This window comes from Gorilla gorilla, chromosome 13 (assembly GCF_029281585.2).
Source record: "Gorilla gorilla gorilla isolate KB3781 chromosome 13, NHGRI_mGorGor1-v2.1_pri, whole genome shotgun sequence".
Classification (NCBI taxonomy): domain Eukaryota; kingdom Metazoa; phylum Chordata; class Mammalia; order Primates; family Hominidae; genus Gorilla; species Gorilla gorilla.
This window is the reverse complement of record NC_073237.2, coordinates 106,968,752-106,993,940: the sequence shown is the minus strand read 5'-3', so window position 1 is coordinate 106,993,940 and position 25,189 is coordinate 106,968,752. Positions and strand designations below refer to the sequence as shown.

Below are 25,189 nucleotides of genomic sequence, written 5' to 3'. Positions count from 1 at the left end.
AGAGAACTCTATGTCACTGCTGAACTCAGGAAAGAAGTGCCTTCATGCCCCCAAATCTCATGGCAATTCTGCATTATACAAATAGAATAGTGGGAAGAAAGACAGTGGAACACTGGAAAATTCTTCCAGAGAAAATGGCATATAATTTGGAAATACAAAGGCAGATTCTAATAGCAGCTGAGCAGGAAGATCTATTGAAAAGCAAGGGGGCCAAGGTTATGTAAATGATAGAGCCCTCATTTTGTAATGTGGAAGGAGCATGGAGATAAGCCAATGCGAAAGAGAATCCAGCCATAGTACCTGGGAGGGGATAATGAGCTTCTATAGGAAATGTCTCCACTTGCATTTTCTTTTATTTTTGTGGGGGTGTATGGCTAGGAGATGAGGAAGGGGTCCAAGAACCTTGCAACTATAAAGTGCTTTAAGCTCAGAATTCAATGTTAAAAAATTCTCAAAATATCACACCAATATTTGTAGTATTTAAAAATTCTTAAAATATCCACCAATATTATAGTATCTTTAAAATTATCTAGAAGTCAGTAAAAACATTGGCTCTCTTCTGAAACAGAACTGTTCTAATATAAGAAAGCTGCCTGATTGTAAAAGGATGCTTACCTTTTATGCCTAACTGCAGAACATCTGGTAGCAATTTAGTGTGGCTACTGGCTGTTACTCATTTATCCTTTTCCCTTTTATTAAAAACAAAAACAAAACGACTTTAATTAATTTAAAACCAGAGAAAGCCAGCATGGAATGCCAGGGACGGTGTCTGTTTTGTTGATAAGAACACTCTCTACCTATGATGGTTGAAGCACTGGATGGTAAAGCAAATTACGTGCTACTGCTCTGTTACCAAGTCTCAAGAATTATCTCCAACATTGGGAGGAAACAGGAGTGTGGCTATCAGACATGAGAAAGAACATGAAACATGTCAGTACATTCAATCAGCTATACCGATTATGAAATAGTGTTCAAAGTTCCATTTTTTTTTCTGTAGTAGTGTGAAACATCACCTCTTTTGAAATAAGAAAAATAAAACCATGTGGTTCATCTGGGGAGTTTGGGAGACTCCAGTATTACCACATCAGATTTTTCCCTCCTGCTCAGTTTTGGTAATACTACCTGTATTCATGTGACTTTTAAATTTAGTGACCAAAAGGCTCAGACCCTGAGGTCGATTCAAAGAAGGGGCAATATAGAAAGTGGGGGTTGTTGGTAGAATGGGGAGTGGCTTACATTAGAGGGATGTGTGACCATAGGCTCGTCCCTGTACTCTGAGACTGGATAAACATGGATAGAACCATGGACCGCACTCTCTGATGAAGGACCTGTTGGTGCCATTGAGAATGGGAAATCCAAATATGTATTTTATTTCTCTCTCTCTCTCTCTCTTTTTTTCTTTTTGAGATGAAGTCTCACTCTATTGCTCAGGCTGGAGTGCCGTGGTGCAGTGGTGCAATTTCAGCTCACTGCAGCCTCCACCTCCCAGGTGCAAGTGATTCTCATGCCTCGGCCTCCCAAGTAGCTGGGATTACAGGCATGCGTCACCATACCTGGCTAATTTTTGTATTTTTTAGTAGAGATGGAGTTTTACCATGTTGCCCAAGCTGGTCTCGAACTCCTGACCTCAGGTGATCTGCCCGCCTCGGACTCCCAAAGTGTTGGGGTTACAGGTGTGAGTCACCACACCCGGCCTGTATTTTTCTCTTCTGAATCCCTGTGTCCATTTTCATGGTCTCCGGCTGTTTTAGGACTATGCTCACTATAGGTATCATAGGCTGTCTTGCTTTCTTCCACAGGGCTGAGGGTTCTGATGACAAAGAGAAGCATCTTGCCAAATGCCCAGCATCCTGGCAAGTTTACTTTGCAACTTGAGGCTTTATGGGGTTGTGACTGGAGGGGAAATGCAACTTCCTGGTTCATAGGGAGAGGTTCCAAAAGTTTTTCGGACTCCTTTTGATGACTAACAGTAAATGTAAATGAGTCAGAAAGAAATATATCACATTTCTAAAACAATGCATAAGGATTTGGGCAGACACATGGAAGGGTTTTGGAAAAATGAAGCCTGATCTTTATTTTTTGTTGTCCTTCAAACACTAGAAATATCATTAGACATAGTGCTAAGCATAAGCATAAGATCAGCTTTTTCCATTTCCAGTTTTCCTGCTGGGAAGAGCAAATAAACAGATGGAGTAGAAATTTCAAACAAAGGGAAATTTCAAGGAGGAACATGACAGAGGGGGCTGTTGACTACTAGGGGTACTAGTCACATAGGGGAGGATGGAGATGGTTAAATGAGACAGCAGAGTTTGGCATTAAGGAAGCATTGCCAGAATGGCAAAAGAGGCGCCATGTCTGACTTGAAGTTCTGGACTTCCGGCCAGCCTCATCGGATGCTGAGAGAGAGGGGCCAAAAGCAGAAATGGAGAAAGCAGATACCATACTTGAGTTCTGGGAGATCTGGGGAGCATAAGGCCATGCTTCTTTCAAATGACCCTGAATGAAAGAGGCTCCAAGGATCCCTTTTTCATCGAAGTAGCCTTATTTCCCTAAAATATCAGTCCACGGAGCACCCCAAGGTTGGGAGGTAGTTTCCTCAGTGATTCCAGAGGGACCTTCATGGGGCTTCTAGCAGGTCTAACTCACAAGAGCAGGTCAAAGAGGAAGAGAAAATGGAAGTTGTCTCATGGGAGTTCAGAAGTCTTATTCAATCACACTCATGACACACCCTTATTAGGTCTGCCTGGGGAAATTTTGGGAAAAGTCGGGGAGTGTCAAGTCCCCTAATAATCAGTGAGAATCAACCAGACAAACAAATCAGGGGTTGGACAAAAGGGTCTTATTCCAGGGAATAACACTAGATGTGTAGCAATTTTTTAATTAATAGGCATGTTTCTCATTTATCATATCCACTCTAGACCTTTTTAGTCTTTTCCATTTTTCGGTTTTTGAGTAACAACTCTCATTTCTTTACTTGACTCCGAACATCGTGCAGCACTATGATTCTGTATATGGTCAGATTTAATTGTTGCCTTTGTGGTTCAGAACAGCAAAGTCCCAGGTCCCAGTTATAGGTTAACCCTCTCTTTATGCTGCCTTCTCTACCCCTACTCAAGTTCCTTGGGTAGCTACTGTAAACATACCCCTGTCCAGAGTGGCTTCAAGCCTCACTTCCAGGGTCCCCAACTTCTCCCCACTCTAAAGCTGACCTCCATTGCACTGCCATTGTCAAGCTCATGAAAAGTCATAGCTGGTTCTAGTCTACACAACCATTATTCCTACAGAGATAACTGCTCTTCATAGGCACTCACCGCTGCTGCTGCAGCAGATTGCAAGTTGCTCTCTGCTGCCACATGCCAATCTTTGCATTGCTCCCACCATCCCTTCCCCCATGCAAATTCCACTGTTATTTTTCCTGGGTGGCCATTGCTGATTGTCCCCATCCTCATTCTGGTCTTTCTCAACACTGATATCTAAGATGACCTCTCCCTACACCCTAGGACATGGCCTTCCTATACTGCCTGTCTCAGACCTTTAGGCTCTTTCTACCACTGGAAGATGCCGTTTTTTTAAGGTTACAGATTTCCCTGTTGGTGTTCCATTTATGGAGCTGGATCAGGTTCTCATCTGGGCTAGGACAGGAATGAAGTCATGATGTTGCTGCATATAGTACGGTGGCAATCATGCCCTGTAGTCCTCTCGGCATCTTAAAGATTGTGTCCATGGGATGAGTCTTCCCTTGTGTGGAGTAGATATACCCATTTTATTAGGTTCCCCTCAGTGGTTATAGCACTGCCTTCACAACCACCCTTGTACTTATGATGAGTAGGCTCTAAAGATTACTGCACTGAAGGTTGGGGGAGATTCCTGACCACCTGCTCTTCCAGCTTCATATGCTGTGAAAAGGAGGAAGGTAGGGAGATTAAAAATTGGATATTTTATAGATTTTATAGATCCCTTTTCTGAACCCAAATCCTAGAATAGAGGTGTATTGATCAATTAAGGAAAAAGCCAAAAGCAGATGGAGTTTTTCTAACTTCTTATTTAGGATGCTGTAAGTAAAACACCCCACAGGGATCCCTTACTCCAACATGGATGACAACATTAATGTGAAAATGGTAGCATGACAAGGTTGGGCAGACAGCAGAACTGAGTTAGCAAGCCCAAATCTCTCCTGAATTTTTTATGCCTTGAAAGTGATCTAGAAGTTGCTTCAGGCCCTGTGAGGAGTACTGAAGGAGCTGAGTTGGAATTCAGCAGGCCAGCCACAGGGCCACAGTAGGGACAGACAGGGAGACCTAGCTTCTGAGGTTGCAGAGAAGAGTGTAGACAAGGGCATGATGAAGGATTTGGCTGAGATGCAGAGGGCTGTGCTGCTCCAAAAGATGTCTCAAACAGGCTAAGCCAGCCAGGGAGGTCCCCTGGGCCCTAACCAAGCCAAGAGATAAAATCACAAGTTCAGCTGCAGACTTCACTAGAGATCCTTGGGTTAGCAGTGGTGTGGGGGGTGTCCAGAAGACACCACTGCCTAAATACAAATCCTCTTGTCCTTTGCCATCTAGGGAAAGAGAAAGAAGGAAGAAAAGGGAGAAAGAGCTCCGGCAGGGGTATCTTTGAGTGACTGAATAATGACCTGAAATGAGCCTCTCCTAAGATTAGTAACATTAGTATTTTTCTTCTGCCAGTGAAAGAGCAGGTTAAATTAAAGTAGATCAGTTTATTTTCTTGGATTGAGTATTCATATGTAAATGTGATTCTCTCTCTCTCTCTCTCCATGTGTGTGTATATAAACACACATACATACATATATGTTATATAAATATATATTGATAGATTTTTATAAATATATGTTTATTTAACAGTAGGTCTTGATCAAATGTCAAATAATACAAAGACAGCGAGACCAGAATAATTCCAGGTAATTCAAAGGCATCAACATTTTTGAGTATTCTATTATCTCCTGGACCTTCTCCTGTTCATATGCTTTGTGTTTATATATTATTGCTTGTCCTGGGCACCTTTCAAAATCAGACACATCTGAACTCATTCTTCTAGCCCACTGCCATTTTCAAGCATTTGCAAACCTTATTTCTATCCTGATTTGTCCTGTGTATCTCTCCTCTTCCCTTTGAACCAACACTGCTGCTGCTGCTGTTCAGACCTTCATGACTTTTTGAGACACCTGGAAGAGCCTCCTGACAGCTTGCCACACTTCTCAACCTCCTGACACCTCAGCATCTGTTAATTTGCTAGAGGATATATCTATTGCACTTATTTCTTCTAAATCATTAAATGACTTCTCATCAATGAAATAATATACTAAACCTATGCAGGCTCTTCATAACCTGGCTAGAGCCCATGTTTCAACCTTTGTTTCCACTTTCCACCTCCCTGCTGTCTCTCTCGTGGTCTAGCCTTGACCACTAATTTGCTGTTTTTTGAACAGGTTTGAAAGGTTTGACTTCAACCTAGTCATCTCATATCCACATCTTCTGCTCCAATGATACCTCTTTTCCAAGGATTCCCTGACATCCTGCCTCTCTTGTTCTGCTGTTGTATTTTGTGTATGCTTCTGCAATAGAATACAGCCAGTGCCATAATATATGTGACTGACTGACTTCCTTCTAGATGCAGAGTCCCTGGAAGGCAGGACCCATTTTTAAATTAACTTTTCATCTCTTACTCTACCCAACACAATGGGCGTCATCTAGAGTATTTGATAAATGCATGTAAAAGTGCTTTATAAACAGCAAAGTGCTATGTAAATAGTAATTCTTATTACTATTTATATTATATGATTATACTATTATTTATTATGTGATATTATTAGTATTTGTTAAATTGAGTTGAATTTACTTTTAGAAGACTTTTCATTTTCTGGGAGAAATAATTTCCCACCTGTGGAAATGCTAGAATAACTGATATGATGTCTGAAGACAAGGTAGGCAGAAATATTACTGGGGGAGAAAGGAGAGGGAGACAATTTTGAAGTCTTCCTTTTCCTTCATAGGCAGTCCCAGAGGGCCAGCCTTGTCCAGTGCTCCTTATCATTTATCTGTGGCTTTTATTCACCTCATATTACAAATCACAGACATTACTGGAAAGTTCCCCATCAGGGAAGATCAAAGAGGTGGCACTGTAATAAGAAACAGCAGGCTGTGGGGAGTTGGCCCTAGGCACAAGCTCTATCCGTGCTTGCCTTACATGCCAGGCCAAGCACCTCTGTCCTGACCCTTCAGCCATAGGCACACTATGAATCTAATATGCCTGGCATTTCCTGATACAGGGATTATTTCCATCTCTAGGAATTCTATAAATGTTCTCAGAAGCCTTTGGGACATTTACATTTTAAAAATAAACCTTTAGAACTCAACACAAACATCCTAGAAATCCGTGTGTCAGCCTTTTTCTTGAAAACACCTGTAAGTCCTGCTGTGGCTTGCTGAAGCAGGGAAGGGAAAGACCACAGGGATCATGCTCATAGGTAAAAATGCCCGCAAGAAATAGCCATGCAGAAACTGGCATGACCATGTTGAATGTCTGCCAACTTTCTCCATGAGAGACTTGGAAAGTTTGATCAACCAAAAGAGAGAACGAGGAGTGGGGAAAAGGAAAGGAAATTAAAGAAAAGGAAAAGAGGGAGGGAGGGAAGGGAGGGAGGGAAGGAGGGAGGAATGAAGGAGGGAATAAAGGAAGGAAGGAAAGAAGGAAGGAAAAAAGGGAGGGAGGGAGGAAAGAGAAATGGAGAAAAGGAAAAAAGATAAGAAAAACAAAAAGGAAGGAAGGAAGAAGTGAGTTCTTGGAAGCTGTTACCTATCACTTGGGTAGGTATTGAGGATTTAGTTTTTCAGGCAGCAAATCTGCCAAAATCCATATCTAGGTCACCTCTGGAGTATCCCCATGGAGGAGGAAATAGCCCAAATGCAACTGAAATAAGAGATAAAAGAAAAGGGAGATTTTCTCCAATGCTAGATATTGTAGAATAGTATCAACTCTCCCCTCTCCTGGAACAACGCAAATGTGAAGGGGCATCCTACCTGCTATGCTGATGGTGGCTGCAGCCTTGGCAGTACTGAACTTCTCCCCATGCTTATTGGTAGCTATGCATGTGTAGAGTCCTGGCTTGGTGATAAACATCTGCAGTCTTGAGTCAATCACTCGGTCTTTCACACTCTCTTGAATGGACCCAGAAGAAACCTGACAGAGTAAAGGAAAATAAAAGAACTCAGTCAAGGATTTCCCACTATACTATGTCAGTAGATTTGAAGGGAAAAGCATTAAGATTATAATCAAGTGCATGTGGTACACTGCAAACATAGCCAAAAGATTTTCCCTCCCTATGTCCATGCCCTTGCAATGTGACTTTGTAGCTCTTCCCTCAAGAAGTAGCATTTTCCTCCATAATTTGAATCTAGATTAGCCTTGTGATGTGTTTTGGAATGAATGAGCAGAAACTAAAGTTCTTGCACATTGTGGCTTGCTTTCTTGTTTATGGAACCTGGGACTGCCTATAAACAAGCAAGAGCCAGCATGGTAGAAGATGAAACACACCTGGCCCGTTTATCCCCACTGCCCCAGGTGGGAACCAACAACAACCATCCAAGGTACGCATAAGGCTATTCTGAACCAACTACCACCTTTTCAATCTGCCGATCACAGAAACTTGACCAGCCAAGATCAGGCAGTCCTGCCCAGCAGCAAAACCAAATCAGCAAAACCACCCAGTTGAACCACAGACTTGTGAGCACTAATAGTTATTGGTTTAAGTCACTAAGCTTTGGGCTGATTTGTGATACAGCCATATATAACCAATACGAGGCATGAATTATATACGGTGTGGATCCTCTGATATATGTCTTCAGTGTCCTACAGATGACAGTTAAGTATGAGAGGTGCAGACTTAAGGACTTATTTTCATAACTCCTGTTCAGTTCCCCATAAATGCATGTCAGATAGGTGGATGGTTGTCAGGAAAAATGGTTGTGAAGCCAAGTCTGTCTCTGAGGCATGACATACATAATACCTACATAATACCTCAAGGTCACCGAAAACATCCTTAGTAGGAAACAGAAGCAGTTTTTAAACTGCCTGACCTCTCTTCTCCTGGACTTCATCCAGGTGTTGAAATAGTTCAACACGTTAGGAAGTTCATGCAGGAGGTACTACTTAAACCAGAAAATCAAATGTCCTTAAAGAGCCAAGATATCAATGCAATATTGACACACAATTAACAGCTTAATTTATACAAATGCATATATATTAGTCAACATTACTCCAACTCTGTAGGAAAGATAGCTGCCCAGCACATTTTACAAGGTTGCATAGTTAGAATTTGCATCCTAGCGTGTCTGACACCAAAGCCTATGCTTTTAATCATTATGTTACAGTGCCTTCCCTAGTCCTAGAAGAGAGAACAAATGAGCAGTCATTAGAAAACAAGAGTAACAATTACCTTAACAAATCAACCAACCATGAACAAAATACGTATCTGACAAATGTCATTGTTAAGGTGGTGGCATTTTTTTTAAATGGTGGTTCTTTTTTCACTGTTTTCTTGAGCACAATACCACCTTTTCAATAACTAATCTTTAATTAACACTGCTTATATGAGGGAAACATGATGCCAATTGAGGGAAACTGGAGTGAAATGACAGTTAAGGAATCAGCTGGTGTTATGCTTTGACTTTATCTTAAAGGAGTGGAGGTACGTCCCATGTTGGCCTGAGCTTGGCTGCTTGGCTGAAAGAGATTCCTGTGTCCAGTATTAAGGAATGAGGCTGAGAATGAGACATTTTGGAGCCAATTATTTTATTGTGTTGCATGAGAGAGGATTTTTACAGTTTGACTAGCCAGGAAGAAGAAAGCTCTGAGGTAAGGCCAGCTTTCTTCCTAGCTGCCAGGCTGGCTATCCCTGGCACCAAGCATTGTGTAGCAATCATGCAGTGAACGTTTGTCCAACTAGCTTTTTATTCTTTACCTTCACTACTAGTCTCAATTCTTATGATAAAAACTGGCTTATGTGAGTATCAATTTACCTTAACTGGGAATCTTTCCAGGTCAGATCAAGTATTGTGGCATTTTCCCCAGATGAGCAACCTAGACTCTATGAGAAATTTACAAAGTGAAGAGAAAAATATTTTTAAGAGACATGCACTCAGTTGGGAATTCAAACTAAACTCATCATTATCATATCTATCAGAAGTGCAATGTCTCATTGTATGAGTATCCCAGTTAGATCAAGGGGACTGAAAATATTTGGACTCCCCTGAATTTTAATACAAAGCAACAATGAGAAAAAAAGCTAAAGACCCCAAGCCTCTATGCTCAATCAACAGACTTTATGTTATTTTGTATTTTATATTTTGTTTATATATCTCTTTCCAGTTTAGATAAGCAAAAGCAGAACAGTTTGCAAAATGCTTTGGAAAGACAGTTCCCTCCTGCAAGAAGTAGGAATGTGCAATGCCTTAGAGGCAACTTTGAAGCAAGGAATCTCCCCAAATGTTGCCCTAAGTCCCACTGTTTTCATGTTCACACCTAAGAAAGTCATTCTTAAACACCTCCTCAAGGTCACTGAAAACATCCTTAGTAGGAAAGAGAAGCAATTTTTAAACTGCCTGACGTCTCTTCTCCTGGACTTCATCCAGGTGTTGAAATAGTGCAGCAAAGAGACCAACACATTAGGAGGTTCATGCTTGAGTACAAAGTGACTCCTGAATGCTTTTCCCCCTGCTTCCAGAGGCCTTGCTTGATTCAGTTTGTGACTCACGCACAGCAGGCCCTGTTAGTCATAGTTTGAATTTGTTTTTCTTTCTTCATGGATCGTTCTGATCAACAGTTTAGTATTTTTGATGATCTGAAAATAAAAACAAATCCCTCTGCCCTCCATTTTGATATTTTTTCGCACCTCAGGTTTCAAAGATCAACGGGGTGGGTCCAGATTAGTACGGTGAGCTTTTACCAAGGTATGCCTAAGCAAAACAGATTACTTAATTGAGGTGACTACGTCTGGTAGTTACAGGAAATACATGATTTTCTCCAAGTCACTCAGGCATATGGACCTGAGGGAGCTGGAGACACAGCTCCCTGCTCTGGGTGTGATGTTCTGTCTTTCTAAGTTAGCTGTAACTATGTGAGGAGATGGGCTTGTTAATTTGCTTGACTATAGTAATCACTTCACTGTATATGTTTATCTAAACATCATGTTTTATACCTTAAATGTATACAATAAAGATCACAATAAAACTTTTTTTCTAAAAAGAGGCAGTAGGATAGGAAGCTCTATTAAATAGGCATAATAATTCATGCCTGACATAATGTGTGTAAAAACTCTTTGAAAGTGATTGAGCAGTTATAGACCTGTGGAGTACTTCTTAATGTATCATTAATACATTACTAATGCGGTCTTGAGAGAATCCACCCCCAGCTATGGATAATCCGATAATTTTATGATTTGACCTTAGCTAGGGAAGACCTCTGAAACGTATTCTGGCCTCAATGGCCCTCTCTTGCAGATAGTTCCAGCTGGCTAGAAATATCCTGTGGAACTGTTAGAATATGGCCCAGGGCCGGGTGCAGTGGCTCATGCCTGTAATCCCAGCACTTTGGAAGACCAAGGCAGGCAGATCACGAGGTTAGGAGATCAAGACCATCCTGGCTCACACGGTGAAACCCCGTCTCTACTAAGAATACAAAAAGTTAGCTGGGCTTGATGGCACCCGCCTGTAGTCCCAGCTACTCCAGAGGCTGAGGCAGGAGAATTGCTTGAACCCAGGAGGTGGAGGTTGCAGTGAGCTGAGATCGCGCCACTGCACTCCAGCCTCATGACAGAGCAAGACTCCATCTTGGGGGAAAAAAAAAAAAAAAAAAGGATGTGGCCCAGTAGGGTTCATGTTTATGCAGTTGTAATAATGTCTGTTTATGAATCATAGAAAAAGGGATAATAAACCAAGAGACACTTCCATAGTTTTTCTGATTAATGTAGCCATAAATATTAATTAGCCTCTTTCAAACTGGCTGCTGAATTATTCCACATAAGACTTGTTACATGTAATTATTTTGGTTTACACAGCTAGTAAGATAAAAGGACTTCACAGGTCATATATTTTAAAGCAAAACTACTGCCTCTTAAAAATATGTCTAAATATAGATATGCCTCCCTTTAAGAAAATTCTAAAAGACAACCTTCAACCTAGGTGATTTGGCTGTTTATTTTATAAAATTCTTCTAATAAGTTAAAATTATTCAACTTCTAAAATATTTTAGAAATTATGTTTATTGGACAAAGAAAGAGGGACATGAAATTTTTCTATATTTTTTAGTTGCATGCCAAAATAACAGAGATATTACTGGTATAACTATAAATAAATCTGGTTATAAAAATACAAATTATTTTCTTTTTAAAAAGTAAGCTCTGCTCTTTCCATGCCAAACTACTATTTCCAAGATTGTAAAACAAAAGGAATGTTACTATTCACTCTGAACTTCATCTGTGAATTCAGATTTCCACAAAAAATGCTTGGTATTTCCATAGGAGGAAAGCAAGATAGTTTCTAATCACTTTGGGGCACGTTGCTGGACTTTCTCCTGCTCTTTGGCTCTAACTGTTCAGGGTTTTGGTTCACTGGCAGGTTCACAGCAGGGGAGAAAGGGAGCACTCACTTCTTTCAGAGTACCCATTGTACTGAGCAGTGTGCTATGGCATTAGTTTACTAACTTGTAGTGAGTGAAGAGCCACAGTTCAAACTCTGTTTCATTCTGTGCCAAATATCTCCCAGCTCTGCGTTCGTCTTTGTTCATTCCACCAAAAATGATATCAGGACTATAGGATTCTCTGTGTTCTCCTCCATGGGATTTCTGGTTTGCAACTTTTACAACATTAAATGCCTGACATTGCCTCCATGTCCTGTGATTTGCGTCAATGTGGACAGTCATCTTGATTTCCTTTCAGACTTGGGTAGAATTACCAAGAACTAAACTTGGCTCTAAGAGCAGCACACACTCTCTGACCGTAAGAACTGCGGATGTACTTTTGCTTTCTTCCTGGATGAAAGTCACTTTGTTTGTTTTATTCCTGTTTTAGAATCTGAGGTGATAAATCTATTTTGCCTTTCACTTTTTGTGAGTCACATGTTGAATGAATAAGTTGGGGTCTCAATAAGGCCTCAACTATCTTAAACTATCCTACTCTTGTTATTCCTAAACTTCGACAGAGAATAATCATTTATCTTCCAGTTATAACCTCATATGAATCTTTTGAAAATACTAGAAATTTAAAAAGTATATACCTTTCCATTTTCTTTATTACTATTTTTACATAGACAAATTAGTGAAGTTATATTGTCAGTCTCCCAATTTTATTTTGTTTATTTTTTGAGATGGAGTTTCTCTCTGTTGCCCAGACTGGAGTGCAGTGGTGCAATCTTGGCTCACTGCAACCTCCGCCTCCTGGATTCAACTGATTCTTCTGCCTCAGCCTCCCAAGTAGCTGGGACTACAGACACGTGCCATCACGCCTGGCTAATTTTTTTTTGTATTTTTAGTAGATACGAGGTTTTCACCATGTTAGCCAGGATGTTCTCGATCTTGACCTCATAATCCTCCCACCTTGGCCTCCAAAAGTGCTGGGATTACAGGAGTGAGTCACCGCACCCGGCCCAGTCTCCAAATTTTCTTAGGATGTCTTTATACTCCCTTGACAGGCTTAAGACTATAACAGTTTCCACAGAGGAGCCAAAAAACACATTGACAAATAAGAATCAAATTTTAAATGACACTTGAAACGTTCTTAGAGAGGCAAAGAACAGGCACTCCAAGTTACTTTATCATAACTGGACAAAATTAGAGAATATTAGCCCTGATGTCTCTAATTATACCATTAGAGATCATCTTTGACAGCCACCTGACGTCTGTGTTAGTGTAGATAGATATGAGAAAATCAGTGTCTGAGTGGTAAACGGACCCCAAAATCACATTAACTAAAGAGGGGCATTTACAACCTCAGTCTTCCAACTCCCCATCTAATTCTCATTCTACCATGCCTCAAGTCACAAGCTGGAAAAGCACGTTCATTTGTTTGTGTACTGTATTTGAAGGGATGTAGGATAGACAGATAAAATGAAACAATTTTATTAACAAATTACGAAAAAAATGATTTTGTTCAAGTAACAGAAAAAAGACTTCAGCGAAAACAATAGTGAAAGTGACAATAATAAATGAATTATATGCCTTGGAGGGTGCCATTGCCATAAGACATTCTTTGTTATTGGGGTAGCCATAGAATTTGGCATTTTTTTTTTCCTGTTTTACAACATCCAACTAAAATTTCACACATTGACACACTTTGTTTTCCACTTCCTTCTCTCCCTTTCCCTTCTTCCCTTTCTTGTCTTATGTCCTAGTTCTCACCTTTTGGGGCTGCAGCCAATCAGTCTTCCTAGGGCACCCTGCTTTAGAGAGACAAGGGTGGGGCCAGGTACAAGTATAGAGCAAAGCATTAGATTTGAAACTCTTTTAAAAAAATTTAGACTTTTAATTTTTTTTAGCTTATTGGTGGTATAACTCACAAATAGAAATTGTATATATTTAAGGTGAACAAGGTGATGTTTTGAGATATATATGTATATTATGAAATGATTACTGCAATCAAGCTAGTGAACTATCATCTCACATGGTTACCTTTGTGTGTGTGTTTTGAGAACACTTAGGATTTACCCTCTTAGCAAATTTCAAGTGTGCAATACAGTGTTGTTAACTGTAGTCACCATATTGTACATTACATCTACAGTACTTATTCATCTTGCATGACTGAAACTTTGTACCCTTTGATGATCATCTCCCCATCCTCCCATCCCTGACAGCCACTATTCTATTCTGTGCTTCTATGAGTTCAACTTTTAGATTCCACATATAAGTGAGATCATTTGGTATTTGCCTTTCTGTATCTGGCTTATTTCACTTAGCATAATGTTCTCGAGGTTATCCATGTCGAGACGCCTTTGAATAAGGTGGCCCGGGAAACTTCACTCCCATTCTTCCGAATGCTCTTCCCTTCTATCTTTCTGAAACTGTAAGTTGTTTAACTTTATTTAAAAGCAGTATACAAATTAACTTATTACATGGAGATGCCTCAGGGTTACCATTCTTTCATGCCGCGAAATGCTTCTAAAGCCTACAGTATGCCAAGCCCTAGTGACAGGGTAACTTCCTGCTTTAAGGCTATCTGTTTTTCAGTTTTTATTTTGCTCCAGAGTATTTGCCTTAGTTTTAGTCACTGTTATTTAATTTAGAGGAAGAAACCTTATAATGGTCTATAAAAGAGAGGAATAAAAACTATTTCGGAATGAGAACTGTGTTATGAAAAAACACTCTGGGATTTTTGGTGCTCATCATTGTAGGCACAGACACCAGAAGTGCACACACAAGGAGAGAAAGCCCTGTGAGAATACAGGGAGATAACCATGTGAAGCCATCTGCAAGCCAGGAAGAGAGGCCTTACCAGAAACCAACCCTGATAGCACCTTGACCTTGGACTTCCAGCTTTTAGAACTGTACGAAAAAAAATTCTGTTGTTTAAGACACCCTATCTGTGGTATTCTATTATGGCAGCCCTAAATACTAATATAATCCTGGAGAAGAGAAAGTCATGAAGATATGAAATAGTTCAAGTCCATGAAGGAATGTGCCTTGGATTGGGTAGAAATTATACTTAATATCATTTGAATTATACCATAAGGTTTTGCCTTCCTTAAAAAGAAGTCCCCCATTTTCTTGTTGTGATGCTTGCATTAAACACAATTTGGGATGATGTGGATATTAAAGTGTCCCAATTTGGGACACTTCTTTGATCTCCAAATGGTACCATTAATATATTCTAATATGATAATATATGTTCACTACAGCCAAGATACCAAAAAGTTGGACAGCCTGTCCTGGAGGAAATGAAAACTGAAAATAGCCACCAGTTAGATGAGTTATCAAGGTTTGGGTTGTTCAGCCATATTGAAAGCCATTCTCAATCCACCCAAAGGACTGGGTTGGACATGCACCCATCTCCTTAAGGGATGAAAGTATCCTCCATGGAACCACCCGGAGAGTTATATATGTGTTTTACTGCTGTGCAGTGAAAAGTTGAAGGGCTAACTCAATGGGCTCGAGGTGCTCAAACCCTACACATTCCAAAGAAAGGTCTGGCCTTTGGCTCCTGAGAGATGACCTCTGCCCCTTGGAATATCCTGTGTAATAAGAATATCTTTATATATCTGAGATTTTGGGCAATGCCGGATGGTTTATGATAATAATGTGAATGATAGTGAATACTTGGGATCCTAGGCCATGTTGTATTAGTTTGACCTTTGAAGGGGCTGGAAACTAGCTAAGACTAGTTATGTGAGCACTCCACATCTATGTAACTGAGCTCCAGTAAAAACTCTGGACACCAAGGTTAGGGTGAGCCTCCTTGGTTGACAATACTTCATGCATGCTGTCACACATTGTTGCTGGGAGAATGAAGTGCTGTCCATGCAACTTCACTAGAAGAGGAAAACTGATGCCTCTTTGATGATTTTAATCTATATCCTTTTCCTGCAATAAGCCATAATCATAACAGCTTATCTAAAATCTGTGTGTCCTTCTCATGAATCATCAAACATGAATGTGATTTTGGGGACTCCAACACACTTGCAATTTGGAGACACATTAGACAAGTATGTAAAATCTAAAGGCTGTCTGGCAGCTCCAATGGAAGCAACAAAGAAGACAGAGTCCAATGGTCTGGGCTTCCAGAGGTTTTATAGAAGATCTGATTGGGAGTCATTTTCAGTCCTCCCAAGATGACTTTTTGGGGGACTGATTAGACCCCAACACAAAGAGACTTTCCATCAACTAACAAATTGGGGACTTGCTAATGTGGCCAAAGATGGAGAGCCTGAGGAAAATGCATCACTGGTATCATCTTAATGTTCCCTGATTTCTGAAGAATCATGAATAGGTCTATGAGGGTAAGAGTCAGTTTTAAATATCTGGCAGGCACAGAAGGTATAAAGCCAACTTACAAGTGCATCAGTTGAATTAGAGCTCTCTTGCACCAGTTATTGCTCCTCCCTACCTCCCACCCAACCCTTCTGGGGTCATAAAGAGCAGCTAGGAAATGGGGGAAGAATGAGTGAGCATGAGGTAAGAAGCCAACTGCAATTTTTTCTTATATGAAAGTTAAGCTGAAATATCCCTGAGAAGGGAGGAACTGTGAATGCCATTGGATGCTTTGGTTATTACTTAGGACTAGACACTTAAATGACTAAGTTGGGATAATGTTAATGATTTCAAATCATCTAATAGTAACCAGAAAAATCACAGAGCCTGCTTAAGGTAGGCTTAAATAGTAGCAAAAGAACTTGCTCTGCTGAATATTTTTAAATGACAAAGAAAATAATAAGATAGTGTTCTATGCAAGTCATGTTCATTAACATCAGAGTTACAGTAATAATAATCTTAGCTCACATGTTTAACTCTTGTTTATGGACCTGAAATCCTAAAAGATAAATACAAAATTAAGAAAAGTAAATATATAGAAAGATGGTATTATAATCAAAGGATCAGATATTTCCAGCAAATTCTGGAAGATAAAAAGAGGTGATTGTATAGATAGAAAAATTAACATCAACTAAGTAGCTGAAACCTAGCACAAAAGAAGAGGTTTACTGAGAGGAGAATGGATACATTTTCCCTACAAAGTCATGGAAAATTTCAAACTTCAGATAGCAGGGGCTGTAAGCAGGAGCCAACTTTAAGAAAGTCAGCAAAGTAATTGAAGAACTCTGGGAGCTATAATGTATGCATATGGCACCAGGCTGAGGCATCTACCTGTGAGATAGAGATTGCGAATGAGATTTTCTGTTGTGGGTTCCTATAGTTGACAATCATGGTGGACACTAGAGCTTGAGAATAACCTGACAGATAAAATAGGGCCCCCTATTTCCTCCACAAACATATGCAGAGCATAAAGAAGAGAAAGACTGAAGTTTTGAAAGAAATTCATTTCATTGGAGTCTACATAGAAAGGATGTGGAGAAGAGAGAAGCAGTAATTATTGGTATAGTAGAGGAAAATGTCTTGGAGTATAAGAAAGACTTGCATCTCAACTTTCTCACCTCAAGCTCTGTATCAAAGGAAACTATGTAAACTTGGCAGTCTATTCTATAAGATTGGAAAAATATTAACAAAGCCTGATCATGATAGCCTACTAAAAGACAAAACCATTTCTGTTATTGAAAATAGATGCAAATAATCCTGAAAGAAATACAGAAAATTGAAACAACACAATTAAAAAATTAAACAAAAAAGCAATGTATTCAGAAATGAAAGAATGGTTCAATATAAGGGAAACTTTGCAATTTAAAGTGAAAAATGACATCAAAAAGAGGATGTAATTGATGATGAAGTGTTTTATTGATTTTAAAATATATTTATATTAAAAATAATTATCAAATTAAGAATAAAAATAAATTTTCTTAACCTCATAAAGAGTATCAGAAACTAAAGACTTGGTGCAAACCAAAGTGGTTAAAGTCTATATAATGACAATAAAAATCCATGATAGGTTTCTGTCTCAGATGTTGATGTTAGGTTATTCAGACAAAGCTACACAGTGAGAAAATTAAAATTTTGAAAAAAAAATTTTTAACAGATGTAACAAACTAAGAAATTCTTATTTACCCTTAGAGAGTTTTCCAAGCCCAGAAAATTTGAACTTTCCTTTGGATGGCCTTAGGGAGTCAGGAGATAAATCAAAACTTCGTGCCCTTAAGAGTCTAATAAGAGATATAATAAATTAAGATATAAAAGAACTAGATATCAGGGAGCTATCAGTGTGAACTACAAGTTAAATAGTCCACATAATGAATTACTGGTCATGTTATAATTATCCGGGATGCCCAAGGAGCTTCATACCTTGAGCTTAGTTGAAGGTGGTACAAGATTAGCAGTAACCTCTTGTCCCTGGCAGAAACAAGCAAAATTCTCTTTGGAGGAAAATACCTTCATCTAGACCTCAAAATAGTTCCTGATATTTTTATACAAAACAATGCACAGCAGGTAATCAAAGATAGCTAGGCACACAAGGAAACAACACAAAATGAACAAGAATCAGTGGGAAAACAGATAACAGAAACAGACCTACAGTGGCACCTCATCTCACTCAAATAAAAGCAAAGTTGTCTAAATGACCACACAGGCCTATAGGATCCACAATGCCTGCCTCTCATCTCTTGACCCTTTGCTTACTCCCCGCTAACCACATTGGTCTCCTTGCTGTTTTTCTGACATGCCATGTATACCATTATCTCAGAGACTTTGTCTAGTTATCTTCCCCCAGTTATCTGTGTAACTTCACCCTTCAACTCCTTCAGATCTTTGTTCAAATGTCTTTGTCCGAATGAGCCTTCACTGATCATTCTTTTAAAAATATAATCTTCCTCCTGAGGTCTAACTTTCTGTTTAAAATGTTTCTTAATTTAAAATTTTATGGATATATATTAGTTGTACATATTTATGGGGTACATGTGAAATTTTGATATAAGCATACAATGTGTAATGATCAAATTAGGATAATTGGGATATCCATCACCTAAGTAATTTGTCATTTTTTTGTGCTAGGAACATTCCAATTCCACTCTTCTCGATATTTTGAAATACTTAAATATTGTATTGTGCTATGTAGTTCAATATCGTGAACTATGTATAGTTGTCCTGTTGTGCTATTGCTATGGTTTAGATCTGTGTCCCCACCAAATCTCAAGTCGAATTGTAATTCCCAGTGTTGGAGATGGGCCTGGCATGGGGTGATTGGATCATGGGGGCAGAAGTCTCATGGATGGGTTAGCACCATCCCCTCAGTGCTGTTCTCATGATAGTGAGTGAGTGAATTGTGAGATCTGGTTGTTTAAACGTGTGTGGCACCTTTCCTCTCCTTCCTGCTCTGGCCATGTGAGATGTCTTGCTCCCACTTTGCTTTCTGCCATGATTGTAAGTTTCTCGAGGCCTTCCCAGAAGCAGAAGCCATTATGCTTCCTGAATAGCCTGCAGAACCATGAGCCAATTAAACCTCTTTTCTTTATAAATTACCCAGTCTCAGGTATTTCTTTATCGCGATGCGAGAACTGACTAATAAAGCTACTAAGCACTCAATATTGTTCCTTCTAACTTATGTACCCATGAACCAACCCCTGTCTATCCCCCCTTCACCACTACCTTCCCCAGCCTCTGATATCCATCATTCTACTCTCCATCTCCATGAGATCAAATTTTTTAGTTATGAAAGAGAATATGAAATACTTTTCTTTCTGTGTCTGGTTTATTTCACTTAACATAATGTCCTGCGGTTCCATCCATGTTGTTGCAAATAACAGGATTTTATTCTTCTTATGGATTAGTAATATTTCATTGTGTATATGTACCACATTTTCTGTATCCATTCATCCATTGATGGATACTTAGTTTGATTATATATCTTGGTTATTGTGAATAGTGCCACAATAAACATGGGAGTGCAGATACCTCTTAGATATACTGATTTTCTTTCTTTTGACTGTATACCCAGTAGTGGATTGGTGGATCATATGGCAATTCCATTTTTAGCTTTTTGAGTAACCGCCATACTGTTTTCCATAGTGACTGTAGTAATTCCCGTTCCCATGAACAGTGTAGGAGAGTTCTGATTTCTCCTAAGGTTGAACTTTCTGTCTCCCTTTCCTGATTTATTTTTCTCTATGGCATTTGACACCGTACACATACAACATATATTTTCCCATTTTTCCCCATGAGAAGGTAAGCTCTTTGAGGGCAGAGAACTTTGCCTGTTTTGTTTACTCCTGTATCCACAGGGCCTAGAATAGTGTTTGATGTTCAGAAGCTCAATACATATTTGTAGAGTGAATAAATAAATAAATAAATGTATGTAGGTAAAGTGCTTGGAATAGAGCCTGGCTGAAAATAACTACTTAATATACATCAATTATTATTACGACTATTGAAAATGAAGAAAAGCATGCTGAACTGACACTGATTCTAACTCCGGATTACTTTCCATCAAAGTAGCCTCAAGCAGGGAACTAATCTTTCATTGATGAGTTTTATGAAAATTATTTTACTTACATGGGAAGATATTATTACCACTTCCCATTTACACAAAGGCACAAAGAAAGAAATTGGTTTTCTAGTATTCCTCATGATACATGGAAGGAAGCAAACTCTTGGAGTTTGATTTCTATGGCAATGGCTTCTAGGACAAAGATATTGGGAGGCTTTGAAAAGTGGTGTAGGTGAGACCAATGACAGAGATCTGGGTAACTACAACTATATGGTCTATCCTGCAGTTCACCACCAATGGGTCTTCCCCAGACAAGTCCCCACACACATGACACTCACAGCATTTCCGTTTTCAATCCAGGTGATGGTGGGGACAGGAATGCCTGTTGCTGTACAGTGCAGGGTCACAAAGGAGCCAAAGGTGACATTGTGGGATTCAGGAGCCCGCAGGATCCTGGCAAAAACTGTTAGGAAGACAGAAGTGGTGAGTGACGCTCCTGCAGGAAATGGTCAAGCTAGAGTGGTCTTTTAAAAATGCAAATTAGACCATGTTCCCCTGTGTGCAGTTCTTCAGCGTTTGCTCTGTTTTAAGGATAATACCACATGCCATGGCCGAGCCTCCAAGCCCTTTATGTGATAACCCTACATTTCTCACCACTCAAGGACACACTGAGCTTGTTCTTAACATGGAAACTTGCCCTTGTTCTTCCTCTGCCTAGACCACTCATCCCCCAGATCCTCAAGTAGTAGGTTCCCTGAAGCATTCAAGTCTCTGTTTAAGTGACATTTTCTCAGAAAGGTCCTTCTTACTCACACAACATCAAGTGTAATCCTCCCCCCCATTCACTTTTCACCAGCCCACATTATTGTCTTTACAGACCTTAAAACTATCTGAAATTACCTTATTTATTTTTTACTTGTCTATTATTCCCCTTTCCCATTAGATTGTTTGAAGCCAAAAGCCTTGCCTTTTGTTGACTGCTGTATTGTTTCAGGCAGAATTCCTGACCAGAGCAAGCACAGGATAGTATTTTATTGAATTAATCAAATAATTACACTTTTCACCCTCAACTGTATCATAGTGGGAGGGCGGACAAATTGTGTCAAACTTTTCAGATGATATATTGGGCAAAAAAAAAAAAAGGATATTTTAGATAAAGTGTAGGCAGCAGAATGAGTAATTTCTATTCCTTTCTGACCCTGAATCCCCACTGATTAAGTAAGAGGAAGTTATTTTGATGTAGGAAGAAATTTCACCTTTAACTGAAGAGTGGGATTGAGGCTCACAATGCATTACAAATTAGAGGGTACTTAGATTCACAGAATCATTAAACTTGGAAGAGACTCCAGAGATCAGCTAGATTCCTGTTCTTATCTTATAGCAGTGGAAACCAAATCTTTGTTAATTTAAGTAAGTTGGTTTCCCAAGGTAACAAGAATGATGAGTGAGAAACCTGGACTCAAGTCTTCTGACTTCAAATTCAGTGTTTGTTTAAACTATTACGGAATCTTTTGGATGGCCTATTAAAAGTATATTTTATGCTCCTACTTTTTGATTTCTAGGACTTAAGCACAGAATATAATATTAGAGTATGAAGCCCCAATTAACACAATGCTTTGAAACTTAATTCTAGTTAAATTGAAATTTGTGAATATTGGATTCTAAACTAAAGTATGGGAGACCACATGTGCTACATAAGGAGATATGCAGGACAATGACAGAACAGGTCCAGAGTAGTGTTTCGAGTTGGTCTGCTTGTTGAGTACCTCTTAAAAAGCATTGCATAATTTAAAGATATTAAGGAACATTTGATTTGTTTGACCATTGGAGGCTTTTTGCAGATTTAAATTAATTTGACTTCCTATCTTTTGATATTGATATTTTAGATATAGAAATGTGGGGCCCAAAACCAGGAGAAAAGAAATGCAAGGAAGGTGCTGTCTTCAAGGCAAAAAGAGATTATTAAAAAATAACAAAGAATGCTATCAAATGTTTAACATGAAGCTGAATCTGTCCTCCAAAAGCAAAATTGAGCCTGATTTTAAGTAAGTCCTGGGGTCCAATTAACAATCTACAAAAATTAAAGGGTTGAGGAACATTTCAAAGAACACTATGGAGATGCAATTCAATCAAACCCAGATATTTAACAGGGAAAATCATTAGCATTAGGGGGTAAAAAAGAAAGAGTGATCCATTATAGATTAAAAGAGACTTAAGAGACATATCACCCAAATGCAATGTGTGCCTCTGCTTGGATTCTTATTCTCCCAACTTAATCTAAATTCACACGTTACAGACTCTTGACAACTAACACTGACAGACATCCTAGTGAGGGTGCATCCAGGTACTCTTCTAATGTTTTCTGGTTACAATAATGGAGACTTAGAGTCCATGTGCATCATCTGGCTAAAATAACTCTTGTAGGGGTTGGGGCTATGCTTGTGTTTCCTAAATTTTTTGAGTGTGAGACTACTGCATGACCATCTATGGATCCCACTGCCCGAGAATCTGAAACAAGCAGGATCTTTGAGAGATTTGGAAAATCTAGCACGTTTCAACCTCACATGTGCTAGAAAACTGTTCTAGTAACATTGACTATACCCTTGAACTTTTTGAATCAAAAAGGCCTTTTGAATGAAAGTCTCCTGGCTGAAGATGAGCAGAATAAAAAATTGGAGAATAATGTAATTTCGATTATGTTTTGCTGCTTTAATTTATAAAGCCAAGAGTTTTAATTTGGGGACTTTAAATTCTTCTTGGAAATATAGTAATCGGAAAGGTTTTATTTTGTCCTAATTTATAGCAGTTTTTTTTCTTTTGGCTGTTGTTACATTATTTGGAATATCATTTGGGCTTATTGTGAAACCTCTGATTATCCACATTGCACAACACAACTAATCATAGTGTGGGATGGTAAATAAAACAGAGTCAGTTCAACGTGACTTTGGAATTAATTTAACTAATGTAATACTCTGCCCTCCATGGGAACTTTCTGGGGGCTCCAGTGTGGCACAGGCAGGTACAGGAGTACTGCTGACATTATAGGTAGCTTCATGAATATGAGACTGCTGATAAACTTCTCCCTGAAGAGGGCAGATATACTATGGCTGACCATGGGTTTCATTAAGTGCAATGGGTTAGGTTAAGAGGACAATAAGGCTGGGGATTAAAGGGAAGCTGCTTTCTCCTGCACTCTCACACGCTCTCTAAACGATAAAATAGAAACTCAACCCCCTTTTTTCAGTATTGAAAGTTAGTTTCCACCCTTCCTCCCAGTCTTCCTCCCTTCTCAAAGGAGATAGCAGATGTCTTCTGGGTTTCTACTCAAATGTTTCCTTATCATAGTACTTTCTCATCCCCATTCCCCTTACCCTTGTTTATATTGTATCATGACACCACTATCTGAATCATTTGGTAATTACTGATTTATTTGTTTGCTTGTTTGTTTTTTGTCAGTCTCTCCTCTCTAGAATGTAAGCATCACAAGGGCAAGGTTTGCTTTGCTTTTTAACGTGAGCTGACTGATACAATCTATATATCTATCTACATATCTATCTCTATTTCTAGAACCCTGCATGGTATATATATATGGTAGGCATTCAATGAATATTTGCTGAGTGAACGAATAAGTAAATGAACGAACATGATGACTTCTCTGGTAAGGTTGGGGGAAGGGACTTGGATATGTTATGTGTATCTCAGTCCTATTCTGAGCTATCAGTCTCCCAGCTCTCTTGCATCTAAGAAGGATATAGGGTTGATGTGTGTAAGTAAGTTCACCAGGTCAGGGCTTCTTCATCCTACAACTAGGAGTGAAGGGGAAAGAGTGGGGTGGGGAGGAAGAGGATGAGGAAACATAAGTTATGTTAGTCTAATTCTCACATGGAATAGAAATCTTTATTTTTCATTCCAGCCTTATCAGCAATAAAGCTGATATGTTTTTACCCAACTCTATCTGAGCAATTGCATAATACTCAAATTTACCATTTTTCAAATATGAGAGGTAAAAAGGTGATGAGGGAAATTTTGACATGTTTTTCAAGCATTGTAAACAATAAAGTCAGTTGCAATTAAAAATAAATGCCAGATTAACCTCCATGAATAATAATACACCGGCAATAACAAACTTGGACACAAGTCAACAGTAAATCCCATTATTTCAGTGGTAGTCACAAGCTGAAAATGCATTCTAGGTCATCAATTTAAAAAGTTATATGACATGTTTCTTATTAAATAAAATGGGCATAGAATATCCCTATTTTGTGTTTTATTCGCATAAAAGAATATAAAAGTGTTTTTGTTACATAAACAATTAAACCACTTAATAGAAGGAACATTAAATTACTTAGTAAGTTGGAAAGCATTTATAACTGTTTTGATATGGATTTTTAAACAAAAAAATCATCAAACCCCTCTTTCTGTACATAGTCTTATCCATCTTTCTCCAATTCACTGTGAGCCCTAAACCACTTGCTTTCCTGTGGGTAAGCAAGTGCATCTGCAACATGGAAAATAGACACCAGGTAATATATTTAACTCTGGGTTTTCTCTCATGGGATCTATTCATGAGTTTGGGGCTTTAATGTCTCTTGAGCAGACTTGCAGGCTAACTGCAAGTGGAGAATCCTATATTCAAAATTGGGCTCAAGAAGCCAGCAATTCTAAAATCTTTTATAACATACCCACATTATATTCTCTCTCTCTCCTTATTTCAAAGCACTTTCAGATACATAATCAGTTTTATTATTGATTGTCATCTTAAGGAGTAAGGTATAGTAAAATGATAAAGGCATAATTCACTCTGAAATTGCACTGGAGTGTAATAAAAAGCCCAAGGGACAGGGCATCCATGTTAAGTCCTGAAATAAATGAGCGGTTTGGCTGGAGATGAACTACCTCTCTTTTCTTGGTAAGGGAGCAGTGCCAGAGGAATACTTAAGTCTCTTATCAATTTCTATTTCTGAGCAGTTATTTCAAAGGACACAAGGAGCTCCCATGGATTTTATTTTCCCTTCCTCTTTTGTTATTTTCTAGCTTCCTTTGAAAAGGGTTTTTAGGTTACATGATTCAAACCAGCAATGACTGATAGGAATAAATTAAGAAAAA

At 39.0% G+C, this 25,189-nt stretch overlaps 1 protein-coding gene across 2 annotated transcripts in view; it reads right to left on the bottom strand.

Moving 5' to 3' along the window:
- MUSK (muscle associated receptor tyrosine kinase) overlaps positions 1 to 25,189 on the bottom strand; it is a 131,689-nt gene that overhangs the window by 45,933 nt on the left and 60,567 nt on the right. For both annotated transcript variants that reach the window (XM_019033160.4, XM_063696989.1), the window contains 2 exons: positions 20,422 to 20,546; positions 7,038 to 7,197 (listed from right to left, as the gene is read on the bottom strand). In XM_019033160.4, coding sequence (XP_018888705.2) covers positions 7,038 to 7,197; positions 20,422 to 20,546 — 285 coding nt within the window. The remainder of the gene's footprint in view (positions 1 to 7,037; positions 7,198 to 20,421; positions 20,547 to 25,189) is intronic.